General features: G+C 44.6%; 1 protein-coding gene across 1 annotated transcript in view; it reads left to right on the top strand.

The window, feature by feature from the left end:
* Window positions 1–22,198, top strand: part of LOC129832017 (nectin-3-like protein) — a 94,477-nt gene that overhangs the window by 60,462 nt on the left and 11,817 nt on the right. Inside the window, exons 2-6 of the mRNA XM_055895733.1 lie at window positions 4,573–4,920; window positions 16,699–16,883; window positions 17,158–17,272; window positions 18,715–18,832; window positions 19,051–19,202. Coding sequence (XP_055751708.1) covers window positions 4,573–4,920; window positions 16,699–16,883; window positions 17,158–17,272; window positions 18,715–18,832; window positions 19,051–19,202 — 918 coding nt within the window. The remainder of the gene's footprint in view (window positions 1–4,572; window positions 4,921–16,698; window positions 16,884–17,157; window positions 17,273–18,714; window positions 18,833–19,050; window positions 19,203–22,198) is intronic.

The following is a 22,198-nucleotide window of genomic DNA, read 5'->3' on the forward strand; positions in this document are numbered from 1 at the left end:
ACCTCCTCCCCGACCTCTCAGCAGAGACAACGATCAAACGCTGCAAGGCTCAGTTTGCCCGCTATGGCCAGCCAGATAGGGTAATTTCAGACAATGGACCCCAATTCTCCGGTGTTGAGTTCCGAAAATTTGCTGCAGGATGGGAATTTGAGCACGTCACTTCATCACCACGATACCCAAAAGCTAATGGGAAGGCGGAGTCCGCAGTAAAAATCGCAAAGAACCTCTGCAAAAAGGCTCTGCGAGAGGGCAAAGATGCCTGGAAAGCAATCCTGCAGTGGCGCAATACCCCGACAGAAGGCATGGATAGCAGCCCGGCCCAGCGCCTCATGGCACGGCGCTTAAAAGCAGCTCTGCCAGTAGCCAACACTCTCCTGGAGCCCTGTGTGGTGACTGACGTGCTGGTGAAGCTACGTCACAGAAGACAGGTCTCCAAGTTCATCTACGACAAATCAGCAAAAGACTTACCTGAGCTCAGGGTGGGTGAAACGGTGCGAATGAAGCCACTACCAGGGGACCGGACGGGCCTCTGGAGACTCGGATCCTGTGTACAGAAAGTGGCACCACGCTCCTACTTGGTCGAAGTGAATGGATCATTGTACCGTCGCAACAGGGTTGACCTTCGGATTGCTGAGCCAGCACCTACTCAGAACCCTGATGGTCAAAGGGGTCGCATGACAAAAGACGGAACTCCAGCAATGGTGCCTGAGGCACTGGGCGAAGAGCCAGGTGATCACAGGTCAAGTCACATGGGGCCTGAGGCACTGGGCGAAGAGCCAGGTGATCACAGGTCGGCTGCTCCCTCGCCCATCAATACTCCTCTTAGACAGTCAGGTGACACGCCTGTGCGGGAACCCGCAGTCCTCGCAGACAAGCCCCCTGTCTTTTCACGCTACGGGCGTTTGTCTCAGCCACCAAAAAGACTTAATCTGTAGGTTTCCCATCAGGGTTGACAGAAAGAGATTAAAAGAAAAAAAAAAGTAAAGAGACTATCAAAATGTGTTAAGTTGTTATCTAAAAAAAAAAAAAAAAAAAAAACTAAACTGTTCATGTTGGAAACTATTACTAGGTTTGTTTTGTTAATGAATTGACACCTCCTGTCCTATTTTATTAAAGGGAAGATGTTATGGGTTTAAGATGGCACAGTGATGCCATCTGTTGGTAAATGTTTATTACTGCAACTCATGTATTTATACCGGGGCGCTTGAGATACCCGGGAGTGTCATGATGTACAGAACAAGGCTGGTTACTCGCATGAATGTCTCTGTCTCGTCATTTACCATTGGAACAAACAGTTATGTTGACTGCCCTTACCTGAAGATACAGAATAGAGAGCTGAAGTTGAAGAGATCGCATGCTTACTACTGGCAGGTGCAAGGTCAAATTCTTCTCACAGGTTGTAGCTGGTGTGACCCTTGTCATCTGTGCACAGGAGGAGATCCTAGTTGAAAGGATATATAAAGATCTACAGGTTGTAGCTGGTGTGACCCTTGTCATCTGTGCACAGGAGGACATCCTAGTTGAAAGGATATATAAAGATCTACAGATTTCAAAAACTATAAGAGGGAAGGTTGACCACTTTTGATTTTACCACTACTTGCAGAAGTGTCTCTCACACCTGAATGGATCCCCTGCATGGGTGCCAAGTTTAGTGGTTTTATGAAAAATAAGTATTGTTCTTGTGACGAAATCTACAGTAGAATAGAATTGTTTAAAAAATGTATTTCAGCAAATGTTCAACAGTTCAGTTAATCAATTACACATCTCTGACATTGTATTCAATCTTGCATTCTGGCTATTCTGTGTTTACTTGATTTCTTTCCCCCACCCCTGTTACCTCATTGCCTAATTAAAGCCAATACAAGCTCCACACAAACTGATATTCACTACAACACAAATGATTGATACATGCCGTAGATAAACAAATTATTATTTTGCTGCTAGCAAATAAACACATGTACATTTACACTGGCTTGGCCCATGCTCTGGACCGGATCAGAGACGGCACAGTCCACAGGCAGCGCACCTTGTTCTTCATCCCCCTCAGTCGGAGCAGGAGGTTTCAGTCTTCTTTCCCAAACACCAGGTATCTTTTGAATTTGCCAGTTCCGCGCGAAAACAGTAGGAACAACACCTCTTTTTAGGTATTGCCCCCAATTTTTCCCTCAACAAAGTCACTTTCGACGAAATGTGTATACTACACACCTTTGTGTGTTTGGTGACAGTAAAGTTGTCACGACGTACTGCCACCAACCACCTTTTTCTGAGCTCTACATCGACCGGGAAACGATGGAAGCTCACAATACCATTACATTTGGAAGAAACTGAACACAGAGGCACTGAACAATGTTCATTAGCACCTCCTTCGCGGGGCTGTAATTTAAAAGTAGTCATTGCGAACTATTTCAGTCAGAAAAGCATCGCAGAAGCAGTTAGCTAGCTAGTAAGCTAATGATAAAAATAATAGCAGAACTCGCTCCGGAAGTCATCAACCCGGTCAGAAGTAAATTAGAACGTTGGATGCGGTATAATGCATAGAGAATATTGGGCCAGCGTTGGCTGGGGTAGGCCGTCATTGTAAATAAGAATTTGTTCTTAACTGACTTGCCTAGTTAAATAAAGTAAAGGTAAGAAAATATCCTCTAAACAAAATGCCTGAATAAAATAAAATAATATTTGTCACATGCTCCGAATACAACAGGTGTAGTAGACCTTACAGTGAAATGCTTACTTACAAGCTCTTAACCAACAATGCAGTTTTAAGAAAATACCCCCCCAAAAGTAAGAGATAAGAATAACAAATAATTAAAGAATAACCAATTATCTTACACACATGCTCAGATTGCACACACATTCACCCTCCGTTTTTATAGTGGAAAGACAGTGCTTGTGTGTGCGTCTGCATGTACATGATCCCTGAAATTGCGGGAGAAGGAGAGCCTATATTCCCTCTTAGCCAGGATAGCATAGCTGTGGTTTACCACTCATATTCATGCCAAGGATCCCAAAGTACCAGCCACTTTTATTAGGTTACTCCACACACATTTGTAGGTGGAAATTTAGATCTCCCAAATATAACTTTTTAAATTGCGTTAAGAAAACTTAGACCTTACACTGAATGTTTTGAATGGCATTCAGTTCATGTAAAAACTTCAAGGCTAATGCAAGATTTACAACGAGGGGTGCCCCCAACAATTCAATCTAGACGACAGGGTTGTAAAAGTTCATATAAACTTAATGTTTAAATATATATGTGGGTATCAAAAACTCATTGGTGTTATTATGGTTAGAGACATTTGACTCGTGTCTTTTCCTTGTTGGAATAGATGTTGCCCATGATTCTAGATATAGGCCTAACCAGTAATTTAACATTTATTTCAAATTCATATTCCCTCATTAAGTTGTAGGCTAGTGATTCATTCAGATTTTGCTGCCTGTGGTGTTTCTAAATGTTACAGTAGGCATGTGTTGCTAATTTTTTTAAATGGTTAGACTAGCTAGTTACTGCAAACATTCAGCACAAGGCGTTAGTCCTATCTAGTAAGAAGTAGGCTTAACTTGTTGTACAAGTACACCCCCTAGACAGACTAGTGTCTTATCTACTATAAGTCAAATAAGCCTAGTAGGCTTGAATCATGAAACTTCTACATTCCAAGCAAAGGAAAACAAAAAGTAGAGGGACACAATACTGTTGAATGATGTTGGGCTTCATTGCCTCATTTCCGTCCATTGAAGCGTCTGATTCCCACTGTTAACAGCATTGTGCCATAATCATGTGCTCATCCTCTCTCCATTGGCTTTCTGCACCTTTACTCAATCACAGTATCCAAACCAGCCAGCCAGCCCCCATGAAATTCCCACGTTTACATGTTACAGCAAGCTGAAAATAACTTCCAAATAAACATGTGGTGTGCATAGACACAGATGAAAGGGACTTTCAAAAACAGGGAAAAAAACGTCAAATTGCTTGTTATGTTTAATTTCCTTCCATAAAAGTTTTTTTTTATTGTTAATGCTTTGACTTTATATGGCAAGGTGCTCTAACAATTAGCAGCAGGGACAGTGAGAACGTTATGTGGTGAACAGGGTGGCTGAATATGTGGTGTTCACACACTGAGGGGTTCCAGATCCAGACACTTTTCCCTGATGAATCCCCTCAAAAAGCTAAAATCCCAGCCCTTGCTAAACTGTTGAAATACCATCTTAATATCACAAACATACGGCATGACTAGTTCCATGACTAGTTCCAGAAAGGAGTCAGGTCAGCCCATTCCCATAGGAAGAGTAACATGAGAGGGAATTGACGTGATATAGTATGTTTCATAATGTAGGATGATCTCATCAAGGCGGTTTGCTTTCTATGGTTTGGAAGGGGTGGTTGTTTCTGAATAAAAGCATGAAAGAGGAATAGAAAAAGTGTAATAAAAGTTGAAATAAGTAAGACTATGCTGTTCTCCTTTTTGACTGATTACAGTCTTTCTTTTTATGACTGGTCTCAACAACATGGATCTCTCCTGTAACCGTGTTTGTTTATATCTAGCTGACTGTCCCTCCCCTTCCTCGTGTCTATAGGTGTGAGCAGTAATGAGGTGCTGGTCCCAGAGAGGGTGAGTGCTGTGTTGGGGAAGAACATTACTCTGGGCTGCAGGGTGGAGGTGGACACCAACCTCAGCCTCACCCAGAGCTCCTGGGAGCGTCGCCTGCCCTCAGGCACCATCACCCTGGCCGTCTTCAACCCCCAGTTTGGCATCTCCATCTCCCCAGACTACGCCAGGCGCCTGTCCTTCATGAACCCCTCTGTGCACGATGCCACCATCATCCTGGAAGGCGTGGGTTTTCAGGACATTGGGTCTTACACGTGTAAAGTGGCGACTTTCCCGTTGGGAAACACGCAGGCATCCATCACCGTCAATATACTCGGTACGTGGAACTCTTTAGACTGTGTCGGCCCTGTTCAAAAGTGGTGCACTATAGAGGAAGTGGGGGGACATTTTGGATGCAGCCCCAATGGGCCCTGGTCAAAAGGAGTGCTCTAAATGGGGAATAGGGTGCCATTTGGGACACACACTCTGCATCCACCATGAAGAATACAGCACCAGCTCCATTTTACCTGAATGTCCTTCCTCAGAAAATCTTCACACTGTCCCATGAATAATCGGAGGTCAATTCAGACTTGTCCTTGATAAATATTCATACAGCTATTACTGTAGGAGCCAAATGCCTCATAGATTTACTGACTTAATATAAACAAATCCACACGTAAAGGTTCCAACTTGTCTGGAAACATTAAAGTAGGACCTTACTGAAAGTGGAAAGTGAACTTAAAGATTGTTATGCGGTCAGCATGTTTCCACCCCTATAATGGTTGATTGGATTGTGGACAGTGATGAAAGCTGCAGCCAGGCTTCATGTGTATCTCTCTTGAGGCTGAGTCCCAAATAGCACCCTATTCCCTATTTAGTTCACTGCTTTTGACTGGTGAAAGTAGGGCACAATATAGGGAGTAGGGTGCCATTTTGAGACTCGGATAACTAATTAGGGCTACATTAAGTACTGCTGTGACAGGACGCTGCCTGACTCGACTCAGTGTCTGGGCCTCCACAGCCTTCCATTAGCCCACATCTACCTTTACTCTGTCTGAGTCCCAAATGGCACTTTATTCTCTAGTGCACTCATTTTGACCAGGACCCATGGGGAATAGTGTAATTTGGGACTGAGCCTGGGCTTCCACAGCCTTCCTTTACTGTGTTATTGTTTATTGGGGGTGTATTATTTCTTAACACTGTGAGTGGGTATGCTCCGCTTCTGAGAATAATCACTGTTATAAAAACCAAAAGCTCATAGCAGTAAAAAAAAAAATGCTTCCCTTTCTTACAACGTGTTTTAGAAATCTGACGGTTGTAAGAATAAGTAGTCTGGGACAGATATTAATCTAATAAGAGGAGTGCAGTCTACTTTCAGGTAATACACCCCCCCCCCCCCCCACCCCCACCCCTTTCTCTCCCACCCCCTTCCTCCTAACCACACAAAAGGCACAGGGTTACTTACGTTTTAATGGTAGGAGGAGCTTTGCTACTTCAGCCCCAACCCCCACCTGTAAACAATGGAAAGGGAATAATACACCACCACCGAAATTCTGAAAATTAGAATTACCTTTTGTTTGGGATTTTTATTGCTGGCGAGGAAGTGAGAAACCTGCAGTTTTCTAAGAAACTGAGTTTCTGCCAAGATTTCTAAGAGTTAACAAGACAACACTTAAAAAAGCTGCATTAATGAAGATGCCAACTGATGCTACTAGGCCTGACATTGCGGCAAACTCCATAGTCTGGCCCAGCTCCACTTTCACTTTCTGAGTTATTATTATATCATCAAACCATAAGCGTTCTTCTACTCCGGCCCAGATCTCTCTGCATAGCTCACTGTTCATGACATCAATCAATCAAATGTATTTATAAAGCCCATTTTACATCAGCCAATGTCACAAAGTGCTACACAGAAACCCAGCCTAAAACCCCAAACAGCAAGCAATGCAGATATAGAAGCACACTGGCTAGGAAAAACTCCCTAGAAATGCAGGAACCTAGGAAGAAACCTAGAGAGGAACCAGGCTCTGGGGGGTGGCCAGTCCTCTTCTGGCTGTGCTGGGTGGAGATTATAACAAACGTTCACAGATGACCAGGAGCGTCAAATAATAATAATCACAGTGGGTGCAACAGGTCAGCACCTCAGGAGTAAATGTCAGTTGGCTTTTCATAGCCGATCATTCAGAGTTAGAGACAGCATGTGCGGTAGAAAGAGAGAGAGTCGAAAACAGCAAGGTAGCACGTCCGGTGAACAGGTCAGGGTTCCATAGCCGCAGGCAGAACAGTTGAAACTGGAGCAGCAGCACAACCAGGTGGACTGGGGACAGCAAGGAGCCATCAGGCCAGGTAGTCCTGAGGCATGGTCCTAGGTAGGGCTCAGGTCCTCCGAGATGCATTTGATGTGGAGCAATAACATCTTCTCTTTTCAGCTGAGTCATAAAAGCTAAAGAGAACATAACCTTGCAGAAGTGCAGTGCCATTGCAAAACTTGTTCAGGGTCAAATTGTATTGTTTTATTGTTAAAAGTTGTTGCATTAGTCAAAATATCCATTCTCTAGGATTTACTTGATCATCCAATGAGCCCCACAAGTGCAGTGATTGGTGATCATTGTAATTATTTTAAAGTGTACTGATTGATTAATCTGTCAAAACTGTGGAGATAATGCATGGTTTGACCACTGGCCATACAGTTCAACTGTAGTCCTGTTTGGCTCGCTTTGTCAGTTGCGCTCATAGGCCTGGGCAATATGGCCAAAATATTATATCACGTATTTAGAAGAAAAAAAATTGAACGGTAGGCCGGGAATTTGATATTTTGATGTTTTTTCAATAATAAAAGTTATACATCTGCTTTGAGTAGTGCGTGACCGTAGGGTAGCAACTAGGGCTGTGGCCGTCATGAAATTTTGTCAGCCTGTGATTGTCAAGCAAATAACTGTTGGTCTCATGGTAATTGACCCATTAATTAACATAAACACATTTAGGATCTCCTGTCTTCCACTCATAGCCTACAAGCCACCGATGTAGACCTTTGGAACATTTACATTTTTTAAGTATAATAAATCCATGTAATATAGACTACAGCATCACAATAAATCCATTATTTATTTTAGACAGGTCTAAAGAAACATGATATGAAGAAAATAATTATAATCCCCCCCCCCCCCCTCTGTGTGCCGAAGCACCTCTCACTCACATGATCAGGTCTTTCTTACAGGTTACAAGTGAAGACAGTCCAATTCCGAAATGCATATTCAAGATATTGGAAGAACTGTCCACATTTACTTTTCGTCAGCCAACAAGATGAGTAGGTCTAACGAACAGCAAAAGCACCAGCCTATGTCAATCTACTATCCCCCATAGTACAAAAGTTGACCTATTCTGTGCGAGAAATAAATATTCCAAACATAGTCTGGGACAGTTGTGGGATGCGATAGATCCCAAATGAATACAACCACTAGCATAAAAAACCCTGTTTTAAGCAGTGAGCCTGATGAAACAGATGAGAAGGCTTAGCTTAAAGTGTTGATAAACTATTAGGATATTTATTCACATTATAAGCGCAGCAATGTGCTCATGACTGTAGGCTATAAGCTTGACTGTTCCATTAGAAGGAAAACACAATTTTCACAAAGTGAACACAAATGCGATTATGCTTGTAATGCTTTTATTATAAATGTGTATTTTTATGATGAAAATGATCTTTCCCAAACTTGAAACTCATGTGCTGCGTATGTGTGGCAGTTAGGCTCTACACCCAATGTAAAGCGGATTAATGTGCTTAATTTTAAGAATTTATTTGGCCGCTTTAGTTGTGATACAAACCTTATCAAAACATATAGGCCTATGTGCTAGGCTACATGAAGTGTGCGACCAGGATTTGGAAAAAGTCGCATAAAAAATCATGCGCTGTTTGCCTTAAGCTGGTCATCATTCATAATTGATCATATATAATTTGCAGGTGATAGGCTAATATTATCACCCATCACACTATTCTTGATTTAATCTTCTCTTTACATATACTAAATAATATATGTGTGAATTTTGTTTTGATTTAGAATGGACTTTAACATTATCATGCACCTGTCTCGAAACGGGGGCAGTGGGGGGAAAATGCATGTCATCCATGCACTTAAATAGCGAATGGAGGAAGCTTTTCTCGTGGTTCATTTTCATGCCAGCCAGGTAGGCTATACTTCTGTTGTAAAGATGAACAATGTGCTTAATATTAGGAAGGTTGAGAAATAAATATAGTAGACCTGGCCTATAGAAAGCTGGTGGGATCCTCCTCTTTTTAATAGAGGCCTTCACTCTGTTTTCTCACACAATTGCATAGACTATAGAAATGTTGTGCAACAGGAGCCAATGGGTTCTCATGAAGTGTTTGATTAGATTTTCGATTACATTTACATTGATGTCAGAGTGATTAGAGGGACAATAGAGTGCGGAATACCAGGCAGTTAGTAAGTTTGGTAGGATACTTGTCACGTTCCTGACCTGTTTTCTGTTAGTTTGTTGTATGTGTTAGTTGGTCAGGACGTGAGTTTGGGTGGGCATTCTATGTTTTCTGTTTCTATGTTGGTTTAGGGTTGCCTGGTATGGCTCTCAATTAGAGGCAGGTGTTTGGCGTTTCCTCTAATTGAGAGTCATATTTAGGTAGGTTGTTTCACAGTGTTCGTTGTGGGTGGTTGTCTCCTGTGTTAGTGTTGGTTGCACCATACGGGACTGTTTCGTGCGTTCTTCGTTATATGTAGTCATTTTTCCTGTTGTGCGTTCTTCGTGTTTTATGTAAGTTCATATGTTCAGGTTTGTCTACATTCGTTTTGTTATTTTGTTAATTATTTCAAGTGGTTTCGTTTCGTGTTTTTCCCGTCTTGTTTAATTAAAATTATGTCATTTCAAAACGCTGCGCCTTGGTTCAATCCATGCTCCTCCTCTTCGGATGAAGAGGAAGAGGAGTACCGTTACAATACTAATGACCATCAGCAGCATCAGAACTGGGAGAAGACTAATTACCGTGAATAAATGGTCACATGGAATTTCACTACCATCATGACTCGTGACCACTAGTGTGGCAGTAGTATGGTCACCGTAACAGCCCTAGTGGCAACACATACATTCTAAGTGATTGCAATGGGTCTTTTTCCGTTCTGGTTGTTTTATACTGTTCAATTCAACCCCAAATTGTATTTTTGCATTTTCATACATTTTCTGCATTTCCTGCACTCATTTGAGATCATTTCCATACTGCCACGTAGGGCTGCACGATATGGGCAAACACTCTAGGCCTTATTTTTAACCAAATGTTGCAATTGCTATTTGACTTGCGATTTAGAGCAAAACCCTTGGGTGAACTGTTGTAATCATGGAAATACAACGATTATTCTAATTATATAGTTAGAATATAATAGTGGGCACTTTGAATACAGTGTTGTTTGACATGACAATGTATAAATATGCCAGGGAGGAGTTATTGTGACAGGGTAGGAACCAAAGTGTTTATAAGCATTTCATAGGGGACCCTATAATCTTTGGCTACATTGAACATTTTCTCTTAGCTACTTCATGCAGCCCAAAGCAGGTGGTAAACTCCATCTAATGCAAAATAAATTGGTAACAGCTATTTGATGTAGCTAACATATTCATACTTTGCGTATTCCTCTTTGATTTAGATACTGTTACATAAACAACATGCTGATTTAAGTCTACACCACCACTAGTATTATCAGGCTGTATGTATGTATAGCTAATTACATTTGTTCTGACTCAGTACATTTATTAGCTAGCTAGCTAACTAGCGATTAGCATTAGAGGCTAACAAGATTTAGGCCCAACTTGCCAAAAAAAGACAAACTAGCTATTTGTAGATGTAAGAAACACAATCTAATAGTGTAATTATAGAACGCTAGTGGATTTATATAAAGAAGCATTGTGAAAACAGCATCGTTTTCATCAACATTGTTGCATATGCTGTATTGATTATGCAGAGTGAATGCAAGTGTCTGTCTCGTATTTGAGGAACTGTCACGTTCCTGACCTATTTATGTTAGTTTTTGTGTGTTAGTTGGTCAGGACGTGAGGTTGGGTGGGCATTCTATGTTATCTGTTTCTATGTTGGTTTCGGTTTGCCTGGTATGGCTCTTGATTAGAGGCAGGTGGTTTGCGTTTTCCTCTAATTAAGAGTCATATTTAGGTAGGGCATTCTCACTGTTTGTTTGTGGGTGATTGTCTCCTGTGTCAGTATGTTTGTTCGTACCACACTGGACTGTAGCGTTTGTTTGTTTCGTTTTCGTTTCGATGTCGTCTGTTTCCTGTACGTAAGTTTATGTTTAGTTATGTAAGTTTATGTTCAGGTTTCGTCAACGTCGTTTTGTTATTTTGTAGTTTGAAAGTGTTTTGTTTCGTTTCGTGTTTGCCATCATCGTTGTTTAATAAAGATGGCTTATTTCCCAAAGCCTGCGTTTTGGTCTGAGGATCCTTCTCTCCTCACCTCATCCGAGGATGAGGAGAGCGTCACCCGTTACAGAATCACCCACCAACACACTAAGACCAAGCGGCAAGGGAAAACGAAACGGAGTAAGGGACAGGAGAGAAAGGAGCAATGGACATGGGACGAGGTTTTGGATGGAAAGGGTTGCTACACTTGGGAGGAGATCCTGGCTGGGAGGGATCGCCTCCCATGGGAACAGGTGGAGGCATTGAGGAGAGCAGAGGCTACCTGGGAGAGGAACCGGAGCTATGAGGGAACGCGTCTGGCACGGAAGCCGAAAAAGCCCGTAAGTAATTCCCAAAAATTTCTTGGGGGGGGGCTAGGAGATAGTGGGCCAAGGGCAGGTAGGAGACCTGCGCCCACTTCCCAGGCTTACCGTGGAGAGCGGGAGTACGGGCAGGCGCCGTGTTACGCAGTAGAGCGCACGGTGTCTCCTGTACGAGTGCATAGCCCAGTGCGGGTTATTCCACCTCCCCGCACTGGTAGGGCTAGATTGAGTATTGAGCCAGGTGTCATGAGGCCGGCTCAACGCGTCTGGTCTCCAGTGCGTCTCCTCGGGCCGGCATACATGGCACCGGCCTTACGCATGGTTTCTCCGGTTCGCCTACATAGGCCGGTGCGGGTTATTCCACCTCCCCGCACTGGTCGGGCAACCGGGAGCATTCAACCAGGTAAGGTTGGGCAGGTTCAATGCTCAAGAGTGCCAGTACGCCTCCACGGTCCGGTATTTCCGGCACCACCTCCCCGCCCCAGCCTAGTACCTACAGTGTATACACTACGCACTAGGCTACCAGTGCGTATCCTGAGCCCTGTTCCTCCTCCACGCACTCTCCCTGTAGTGCGTGTATCTAGCCCGGTGCCTCCAGTTCCGGCCCCACGCACTAAGCTACCAGTGCGTCTCCAGAGCCCTGTACACACTGTATATTCTCCCCCTACTAATCCTGATGTGCTTGTCCTCAGCCCGGCGTCACCAGTGCCGGTACCACGCATCAGGGATAGAGTAGGCTTTGAGAATACAGTGTGCCCTGTCCCTGCTCCCCGCACTAGTAGGAAGGTGCTTATCATTAGCACGGTGCCTCCAGTTCCGGCACCACGCACCAGGTCTACAGTGCGCCATATCCGGCCAGAGCCATCCGTCTCACCAGCGCCATCTGAGCCATCCGTCTCCCCAGCGCCATCTGAGCCATCCTTCTCCCCAGCGCCATCTGAGCCATCCGTCTCCCCAGCGCCATCTGAGCCATCCGTCTCCCCAGCGCCGTCTGAGCCATCCGTCTGCCAGGAGCCTGCAAAGCCGCCCGTCTGCCATGAGCCTGCAAAGCCGCCCATCTGCCATGAGCCTACAGAGCCGTCAGCCAGACAGGAGCCGCTAGAGCCGTCAGCCAGACAGGAGCCGCTAGAGCCGTCAGCCAGACAGGATCTGCCAGAGCCGCCAACCAGACAGGATCTGCCAGAGCCGCCAACCAGACAGGATCTGCCAGAGCCGCCAACCAGACAGGATCTGCCAGAGCCGCCAACCAGACAGGATCTGCCAGAGCCGCCAACCAGACAGGATCTGCCAGAGCCGCCAGCGAGCCATGAGCAGCCAGAGCCGTCAGAGCGCCATGAGCAGCCAGAGCCGTCAGAGCGCCATGAGCAGCCAGAGCCGTCAGAGCGCCATGAGCGTCGAGAGCCGTCAGCCTGCCATGAGCGTCGAGAGCCGTCAGCCTGCCATGAGCGTCGAGAGCCGTCAGCCTGCCATGAGCGTCGAGAGCCGTCAGCCTGCCATGAGCGTCGAGAGCCGTCAGCCTGCCATGAGCGTCGAGAGCCGTCAGCCTGCCATGAGCATCGAGAGTCGTCAGTCAGCCATGAGCTGCCCTTCAGCCTGAAAAGGCTAGATACCCAGAACTGCCCATCAGTCCAGAGCTGTCTCTCTGTCCGGAGCTGCCTTTCAGTCCGGAGTTGCCCCTCTATCCTGATCTCCCTCTCTATCTTTATCTACCTCTATAGTCTTATCTATCCCTCTGTCTTGGTTTATCTCTCTGTCCCGGTATTGTCATTATTAGATTTGTTATTAGGAGGATTTTGTGGGGGAAGTAAGAGGGTGGACATTCTTGAAGGGAGGGGGCTAGGATGGATTATGGTGGGGTGGGAACCGCGCCCGGAGCCTGAGCCACCACCGTGGTTAGATGCCCACCCAGACCCTCCCCTAGACTTTGTGCTGGTGCGTCCGGAGTTCGCACCTTGTGGGGGGGGTACTGTCACGTTCCTGACCTATTTATGTTAGTTTTTGTGTGTTAGTTGGTCAGGACGTGAGGTTGGGTGGGCATTCTATGTTATCTGTTTCTATGTTGGTTTCGGTTTGCCTGGTATGGCTCTTGATTAGAGGCAGGTGGTTTGCGTTTGCCTCTAATTAAGAGTCATATTTAGGTAGGGCATTCTCACTGTTTGTTTGTGGGTGATTGTCTCCTGTGTCAGTATGTTTGTTCGTACCACACTGGACTGTAGCGTTTGTTTGTTTCGTTTTTGTTTCGATGTCGTCTGTTTCCTGTACGTAAGTTTATGTTTAGTTATGTAAGTTTATGTTCAGGTTTCGTCAACGTCGTTTTGTTATTTTGTAGTTTGAAAGTGTTTTGTTTCGTTTCGTGTTTGCCATCATCGTTGTTTAATAAAGATGGCTTATTTCCCAAAGCCTGCGTTTTGGTCTGAGGATCCTTCTCTCCTCACCTCATCCGAGGATGAGGAGAGCGTCACCCGTTACAGGAACAATAAATGCACTCCTTGAGGGATGGGGCAAAGCTTGGTCTGTGTGGAAAGCGGCATGGAGAGAGAGAGCGGAGAGAGATGATTCAAGTAGCAAAGTAAACTATGAAAATGGATGTTACACACGGCATATCACATTTAACAAACCAAACATTCAAATACCTTTTATAGAAGGTAAAGTAAAAATCTGAACCAGTCCTTGCATCAATACCGGTATATCGTAAAATATGATATACCGTCCAGCCCTAGGTGTTCATCAGAGCCTATAGGAGCCGGGCAATGGGACGGGGCCGACACGGCTCCCACTGCCTGCTCTCTGCCTGTCTGACGTAAAGTCATTATCCTCTGCACTCAATGAGATAAAACTGACCCACCTCCCCGACAGCCTCTTCAAATTAGCACGTCCCCCTAATTTTGTTACACTGGAGGGAAGGGGATAGGAGTGTGGGCTATGGTGTGCCAGGATGCCCCCCTAACAGAACAGAGCTTCTGTGCACGCTCAGTCGGGGGGGGGTATATTTTTAGAAGAGGGAGTCTCTGGGGTGTGGTTCCACTGTGAGGAGGGGTATGGCAGATGTCTGGGGGCGATGGCCTTGTCTGGAGGATCTGTGTGTGTGTGCCACGCTGTCACTGTAACAGGAAGTCCAGCAGCTGTTTGTGTCTGCCCTCTGCGGGGAGAGGAGGCAGAGAAGGATACCACGGACAGAGAGAGAGAGGGGAAGGAGAAATGGACATGGCAAAGAGAGAGCAGGGTGGGGGAGGTTCAGTAGCCTGACAACTCACTCTAAATTCTTCTGCTGCTCTGTCGTTCGCAACATACTTTAGTCTGAGACTGCCGTCATTGAAGTTGTTTGAGGTGATGAGTGGCACGAGGGGCTTTGTACAAAACAAAGTCGTCTCTAACCAATCTGAGTATCAAAGACAATGTCAATTTTTAAACCACTGCTTTACACACGTGTGTTCTGGCTCTGGCCCAACCCATTGGTTTCTGGACCAATCAAACTCCCCCTTTCTTTACAGGTTGGACTGTTCACATTCAGTGAAGGGTTGGGGGAGTCTCAGATCCAGATTCATTGCAGAGAAGAAACTAACGTCAGAGGGTGTGGCATAGTGTTTGGCTGAAGCAAGGTGTCTGGGTAGCCAGGCAATAGATTCAGATGAGTAATGATGGAAAAGAAAGGCAGCCTGGCTGCTCCCTGAATCATACATTTAACCACTAGAGCCAATTTGTGAAGTGGAGTAGCGCTTTCCAGCCTCTCTCCCTCACCTTCCTTCTCCTGAACCTGTGGAATTGCACTATTGCAATTCCACAAATACACAACATGCATAGCATCAATTTAGCAAAACATTTAATTACACATTATTCAAACAGATTGTTACATGGAAGCCTTTAGTCCTAGCGTATTTACTTCACACAAAGTCGCCATAAATTCAAAGTGCACACATAATTGACACTGCCGGACTGCACACGCAACAAAAATACAGGAAACACCTACAGTATAGACTATCCAAGAACGTGTCTCTTTGAGCAGTCATTGTGACTCTTAAGACGGTCTATATACAGATAGGCCTATACACAATTCGCTACATGGGTATCTCTGTCACAGACATGAAGTCTGTTAACAATTCAGAGAGGCATGAGGAAAATGTTGTCTTCTCCTGTCCTAGAGCCTAGGTTATTGAGGAACATGATAACGCTCATAATTTATGAACAGCCTGTTTCGCAATTCACAACGTCATTGGCGATCAAAGATAGTTACTCTATCATTACTAAATATCATCAGTTTAATTTGCTCTTATTTGGAGAGAACTTTGTCATAGTGACCATATCTTGGTTTTAAACACTTTAAATGGGCACTTCCAATTTTTGCGGTATTTCCCGGGACTCTCGGGATAAATATACATTTTTCCCGGTATTGAAGCTTAGTAGGAAATATTCATCCCTAGTGAAACCACTACTGGCTGTCAGCGTTGACAGTTAGTGATTGTGAGAGGTGTCTAATATTTAGTATGTCTGTCGGTGCACTAGAACAGTTCAAGTAGTGCTTTGTGGAACAGGTCGAGTGCTATGTCACAGCGGTCACTTTCCTTTCACGTGGATATAAAGCACTGAATAGCAGCACACATTAACATCAACCCACCTCCCCAGCTCAGGACAGGACACCACACAATGAAACAGAGACACACAACAGCACTGAGTATTATGTCTGACATTGGTCTGTGTTAAACTGTTTTCCAGGTCATTATGAACCATATTAGCAAGCCATGAGTAGTAGGAGCAGTTTGAAAGTACAGCATTTACAACACAAAATCCATTGTTTTGGTTTAGGAGGAAGGGAATGGAGTTCAAACAGCTTGATGGAGATGCTCCAAAAGTCACTCTAATAGAGATGTCTTGGTCGATGCTGCACAATAATATTGCTTTCACAAACATCTCTCGCAAACATCTCCACCACAATAACAATAAAAATAGTTGAGTTCCCTCCAAAGTGCTGCTATAGTATCAGATTGCTTGGCTCATCAATGTTTAATAGATATCTGTGAAATGCAGGAAATCAATCTGTGTCTGGCAGCAGCGTGTGTGTGTACCGTGGACACTTCCTCCTGTCTGTCCACATCTCCGTCCCTGTTTTATGTTGCACATTATTTATTAATCTTCATATACAAAATATCAATACTCATTTTGTAATCTATTCTCCATTCTGTTTTGTTACCTCTCTGCATGCCCTTTTCTCTCTCTCGCTTGTTTTCTTTCTCTCCTTCTGTTTCGCTGTCTCCTCTCCGTCTCTCGCTCATTTTTTTTGTCTGTATGTATATTGTCAATGCTGCGAAATGAATTGCAACATTGGGAACATTCTAGTGTTCTCATCTCTCTCTTTCCCTTAGTGGAGCCCAAGGTCTACGTCTCTGCCGGCTCAATGGCCCTGGTGGATGGTGGTAATGAGTCGGTGGCGGCCACCTGCATAGCGGAGCGCGGCCGGCCTGCAGCTGAGGTGTCCTGGGAGACTGAGCTGTTTGGCCGCTCTGAGGTCCAGACGCAGGACGAGCCCAACGGCACCTATACCACCCAGGTACAAACAGAACAGAGCTCCTGCTTTGACAACACACCACAGTACCGACATATTGTGTTCCAAATGTCAGCCTATTTCCTATATAGTGCACTACTTTTGACAAAGACCAGTTTTGGTCAGTTTTGCCCTTGGGCTCTAGGCAAAAGCCAAATATATAGGGAATAGGGTTCCATTTGAGAGAGATCATGAAGCAGGTATGCAGAGCTCACACTAACACTCTTTAAATATGCTTAAATATTTACACGTCTAACAACATGTCACCTCCACCACCCAGGTGCGCTATGTGTTGGAGCCACGGAGACACTCCCAGGGCCACACCCTCACCTGCGTGGTGCGCCACCCGGCCCTGCAGGCTGAGTTCAGGATACCCTACGTGCTCAATGTGCAGTGTGAGTGTTGGGGTGGACCAGGTCATACAGGACAGCAGAGCAGTAGGGTCATTGAAATAGAACAACTAGATCAGCTTTTTCATGGTTTGTATATAGAGATGGGTGCCACCATTACAAGGAGAGGGATAGCTAGTTATCTTTGTGTTCTGTTTGAGAGTGGTTGCTGTGCTGATAGGTGGGCTTTATGGTTGATGATTTGTTTTGTCTCAGTTGTCTGTCAGTGACAGCTGCTGCTCACGTTGTTTCAGCATGTTCTCTCTGACTACATAAACATTTAGACAACTGCCACATGTATCAGTGAAGTGATGCTGTCTGTATCTGATCTATAACCTATCATATTGAAAGCCTGATTTACAGTACAGTTTGCACAGAGAACGGACCGACTCCCTGTCTTCCCTCTTTTGCTCATAAAAGGGCCATTAAGGAGTCATCTTCATTTTATAATCATTGATGCATGCTTCCTTGGCAAGCTGAACTGGTGAATAGTGGGTAGTATCTATTTTGGACTATGTGAGTGCAGGCTAATGAAGGCGTTGTATGAAATATTGATCAAGCCTCAGCAGCAGCAGGTGGAAGAGAGGTTGGGGCAGAAGGGTGGAGATGCAGAAAGCCGAGGTTAGAAAGAGAAAGGCTTTGTAGCTCAATAAATCGTGTCAAATGCAGAGGCAGGCGATTTTAAGTGCCAAAGAAGCACAATTTCACCATGAACAGAGTGCAAAGGTCAACATGACACACTGAAAACGTCTTGTTCCCTGCCTGGCCGTGTACTGTAATACGTTTTGCCTGCTCACTCTCCAGAGAAATCAAAAAGGGGAAATTGGATACCAGAGTCATTGTTTACAGTTATTACAGTACAGCCAGTGGTATCTGTAATACCTCTGGTAGTGTCTGGTTGTGAGCTGCTGGAGAGAGTGGATTATTACCCCTATATCTCCACGCTCTGACCTGTCTGAGGTAGGCTGTGTCTGTCTGTCTCTCTCTCTCTCTCTCTCTCTCTCTCTCTCTCATGCATTGTTTGTTTTCTAGGTTTCACACAGCCAACAAAACCTCTGTGCAGTAGAATTCTTCAATTCTGCTTTTTCATTTTGATTATCACTTGTTTTGTTCGTATATTGCTTGCTTTTTCCTCCTGGGGGGAAAGCTCATTTGTCATCACTGTACTGCTAGAGGTCACATTGGCCATTGTGTAGAATGCACAATGCACTCTAGGGTATTTTATTTTTTAAATTAATCTCCTGTTTTGTATAGAAAGAATATTGTGTTATTAAAGGATCCTGATCATAGTGTATCTTGTACAATAGGCCTATATGGTATGTACCCTAGTCTACTTTATTACAAAGTAGCTACAGTAAGTAACAAATAATAATAATAATAAAGAATAATAGGATTGTAGAATAAAGAATCAAAGCATTATTTTCATAGATATTGTGCTTCTTTTCCAGTTGCTCCTGAGGTGACGGTGGTGGGATATGATCAGAACTGGTTTGTTGGTCAGGAGAATGTGAAGTTGGACTGTGGAGCCAAAGCAAACCCACCTGCCCAACACTTCTCCTGGATCAGGTCAGGGTCCTCTAGCTAGCAGCTTACCCACCCACTACACCCCACAACATGCTATACACAAACCGCATCACAAATAGCACCCCATTGGTCAAAAGTAGTGCTCTATAATGGAAATAGGGTGCCATTTTGAACGCACGACTACTGTGATCATTGCTGGCTAGTAATATCCAGATAATGTTTGTATCGCTGTGTTTGTATATGATCTCCTTTCTTTACAGGTTGGATGGGCCGATGCCTGACGGTGTGGATATAGTGAACAACACTTTTAGTTTCACTCGTCCTCTGGAGAGAAATGACTCTGGACTGTACAGGTGTGAGGTGTACAACGACATCGGTCCACGCAGTCATGACGTTCACGTCTGGATACAAGGTGAGAGAGAATGGCCTTCGTTAAACCTTTCAAACAGAGTTCTCCCACCATGACACCAGAGGAGAAAAGAGCAGCATAAACACACACTATCAGCACCAAAGGTTCAAACTGTTGTAGTTATGACAACATTAGATATCTGTGATAAGAGAGGTAGTGTTTCACGCTGTTTGTTTTTGGGAACACAGTATGCACTAATATGCAACAATATGCCTACTTGTCAATGGGACCACAGTGTGCAGACATTTTACCCTTTTTTTGTTTATCTTGTTTGTTGTCCAAGGTTATTTGTCAGGGTTGGATACAATGCATTACACACAGATACAGTAACAGACGCTAGTATATTCCCTCCTCATGAAATAGGATGTGTGCTCCCATGCTCTGCTGTAAGAGCTGCATGAGGTTTCCGTTCACTCATCGAGAGATTACTAATTAAATGTACTTTAATTTAATACACACTAATTAATGTCTGACTCGCTAAACAGACAGAGGATTTCCCCCCCCCAAAAGCTCTCGAAACATAGTTTTTATAAATTTGGCCTCACTTGGCTACGGTACTGGGCTGTTCTGATGCAAGCGAACACTGCTTGGAGAACACACAGCCAGCAGCTTCCCCATCTCCCTCCTCTCGTCTCCCTCTCCTCCTCTCTTTACGTTTGGCTCCTCTATTATTCTTTAGGTATGGAGCATGAGAACTGTGCTGCCCATTTGCCTCTTTCTTCTAATCTATAGCCAAACATAATGACTGCTACTCTTAGACACATTCTTTCAAGGCACACGATCTCTCTGGTTTCTCACTGAGAGAGGGAGAGCAGGCTGGAGGAGCCTCAAACTAGAGCAGGCGGTCAAAATCAAATTGTATTGGTCACATACACATTGTTAACAGATGTTAATGTGAGTGTAGCGAAATGCTTGTGCTTCTAGTGCCGACAGTGCAGTAATATCTAACAATTCCACAACTACCTAATACACACAAATCTAAAGGGATGGAATAAGAATATGTACATATAAATATATGGATGAGCGATGACCGAGCGGCATAGGCAAGATGCAATAAGATACAGTATATACATATGAGATGAGTAATGTAAGAGATGTAAACATTATTAAAGTGGCATTATTTAAAGTGACTAGTGATCCATTATTAAAGTGGCCAATGATTTGAGTCTGTATGTAGGCAGCAGCCTCTCTGTGTTAGTGATGGCTGTAACAGTCTGATGGCCTTGAGATAGAAGCTGTTTTTCAGTCTCTCGGTCCCAGCTTTGATGCACCTGTACTGACCTTGCCTTCCGGATGGTAGCAGGGTGAACAGGCAGTGGCTCGGGTGGTTGTTGTTCTTGATGATCTTTTTGGCCTTCCTGTGACATCGGGTGCTGTAGGTGTCCTGGAGGGCAGGTTGACTTGAAGTTGTGAAGTTCCTTTAGGGTCGTCGTGGTATCTGCTTGAGGGGGGATATACACGGCTGTGACAATAACCAACGAGAATTCTCTAGGGAGATAATATGGGCGGCATTTGATTGTAAGGAATTCTAGGTCAGGTGAACAAAAAGACTTGAGTTCCTGTATGTTGTTATGATTACACCACGCTCCATCTGTGAGTAGGCCTGGTTCGGACTGGAGTCCCGCTCACTCAAACTAAGAGTGCTCCCCAAATTATACCATATTCGCTATATAGTGCACCACTTTTGACCCAAAGCCCTATGGACCTTGGTCAAAAGTAGTGCACTATAAAGGTAATAGGGTGCCATTTTGGACGTGATCTAAAGCTTGCTTGACACGCTGTCCAGGAAGGACTTGCACTGAGCAATTATCTAGCCTCTCCAAGCCAACAACATGGAGGAGTCCGGCATATGCCGCTTCTCTCACTTTAAGCTCCTGTGGACATGGATGCATCTAGGCCTAAGCCACAGTAGCAGGCAGGCAGGCAGAGCATGTTGTATCATCCCCCGCCCTTCTCCTTCTTGGCTGTCTCAGATACACTGTGATGTTTTCACAGTGCCCTGCATGGCGCTGCAAATGTTTCTCCCTACCAGCAGCATCTCATTGTTTGTGTCCCAAATGGCACCCTATTCCCTATACAGTGCACCACCTTTGACCATGGAAGGTGTACAGTGCATTCGAAAGTATTCAGACCATTTGACTTTTTCCACATTTTGTTATGTTACAGCTTAAATTGTTTTTTTCCTCATCAATATACACACAATACCCCATAATGACAAAGGAAAAACAGGTTTTTAGACATTTTTACAAATGTATTAAAAATAAACTTAAATAACACATTTCCATAAGTAAACCCTTCACTCAGTATTTTGTTGAAGCACCTTTGGCAGAGATTACAGCCTCGATTCTTCGTGGGTATGACGCTACGAGCTTGGCATAACTGTATTTGAGGAGTTTCTCCCCTTCTCTGCAGATCCACTCAATCTCTGAGAGGTTGGATGGGGAGCGTCAATGCACAGCTATTTTCAGGCCTCTCCAGAGATGTTCGATTGGGTTCAAGTCCGGGCTCTGGCTGGGCCACTCAAGGACATCCAGAGACTTGTCCCAAAGCCACTCCTGCGTTTTCTTGGCTGTGTGCTTAGGGTCGTTGTCCTGTTGGAAGGTGAACCTTCGGCCCAGTCTGAGGTCCTGAATGCTCTAGAACAGGTTTTCATCAATGATTTCTCTGTACATTGCTCCGTTCATCTTTCCCTAGATCCTGACTAGTCTCCCAGTCCCTGCCGCTGAAAAACATCCCAACAGCATGATGCTGCCACCACCATGCTTCACCGTAGGGATGGTGCCAGGTTTCCTCCAGATGTGATGCTTGGCATTCAGGCCAAAGAGTTCAATCTTGGTTTAATCAGACCAGAGAATCTTGTTTCTCATGGTCTGAGAGTCTTTAAGGTGCCTTTTGGCAAACTCCAAGCGGGCTGTCATGTGCCTTTTACTGAGGAGTGGCTTCTGTCTGGAAGTGCTGCAGAGATGGTTGTCCTTCTGGAAGGTTTCCTCATCTCCACA

The sequence above is a fragment of the Salvelinus fontinalis genome, chromosome 33 (assembly GCF_029448725.1).
Source record: "Salvelinus fontinalis isolate EN_2023a chromosome 33, ASM2944872v1, whole genome shotgun sequence".
NCBI lineage: Eukaryota > Metazoa > Chordata > Actinopteri > Salmoniformes > Salmonidae > Salvelinus > Salvelinus fontinalis.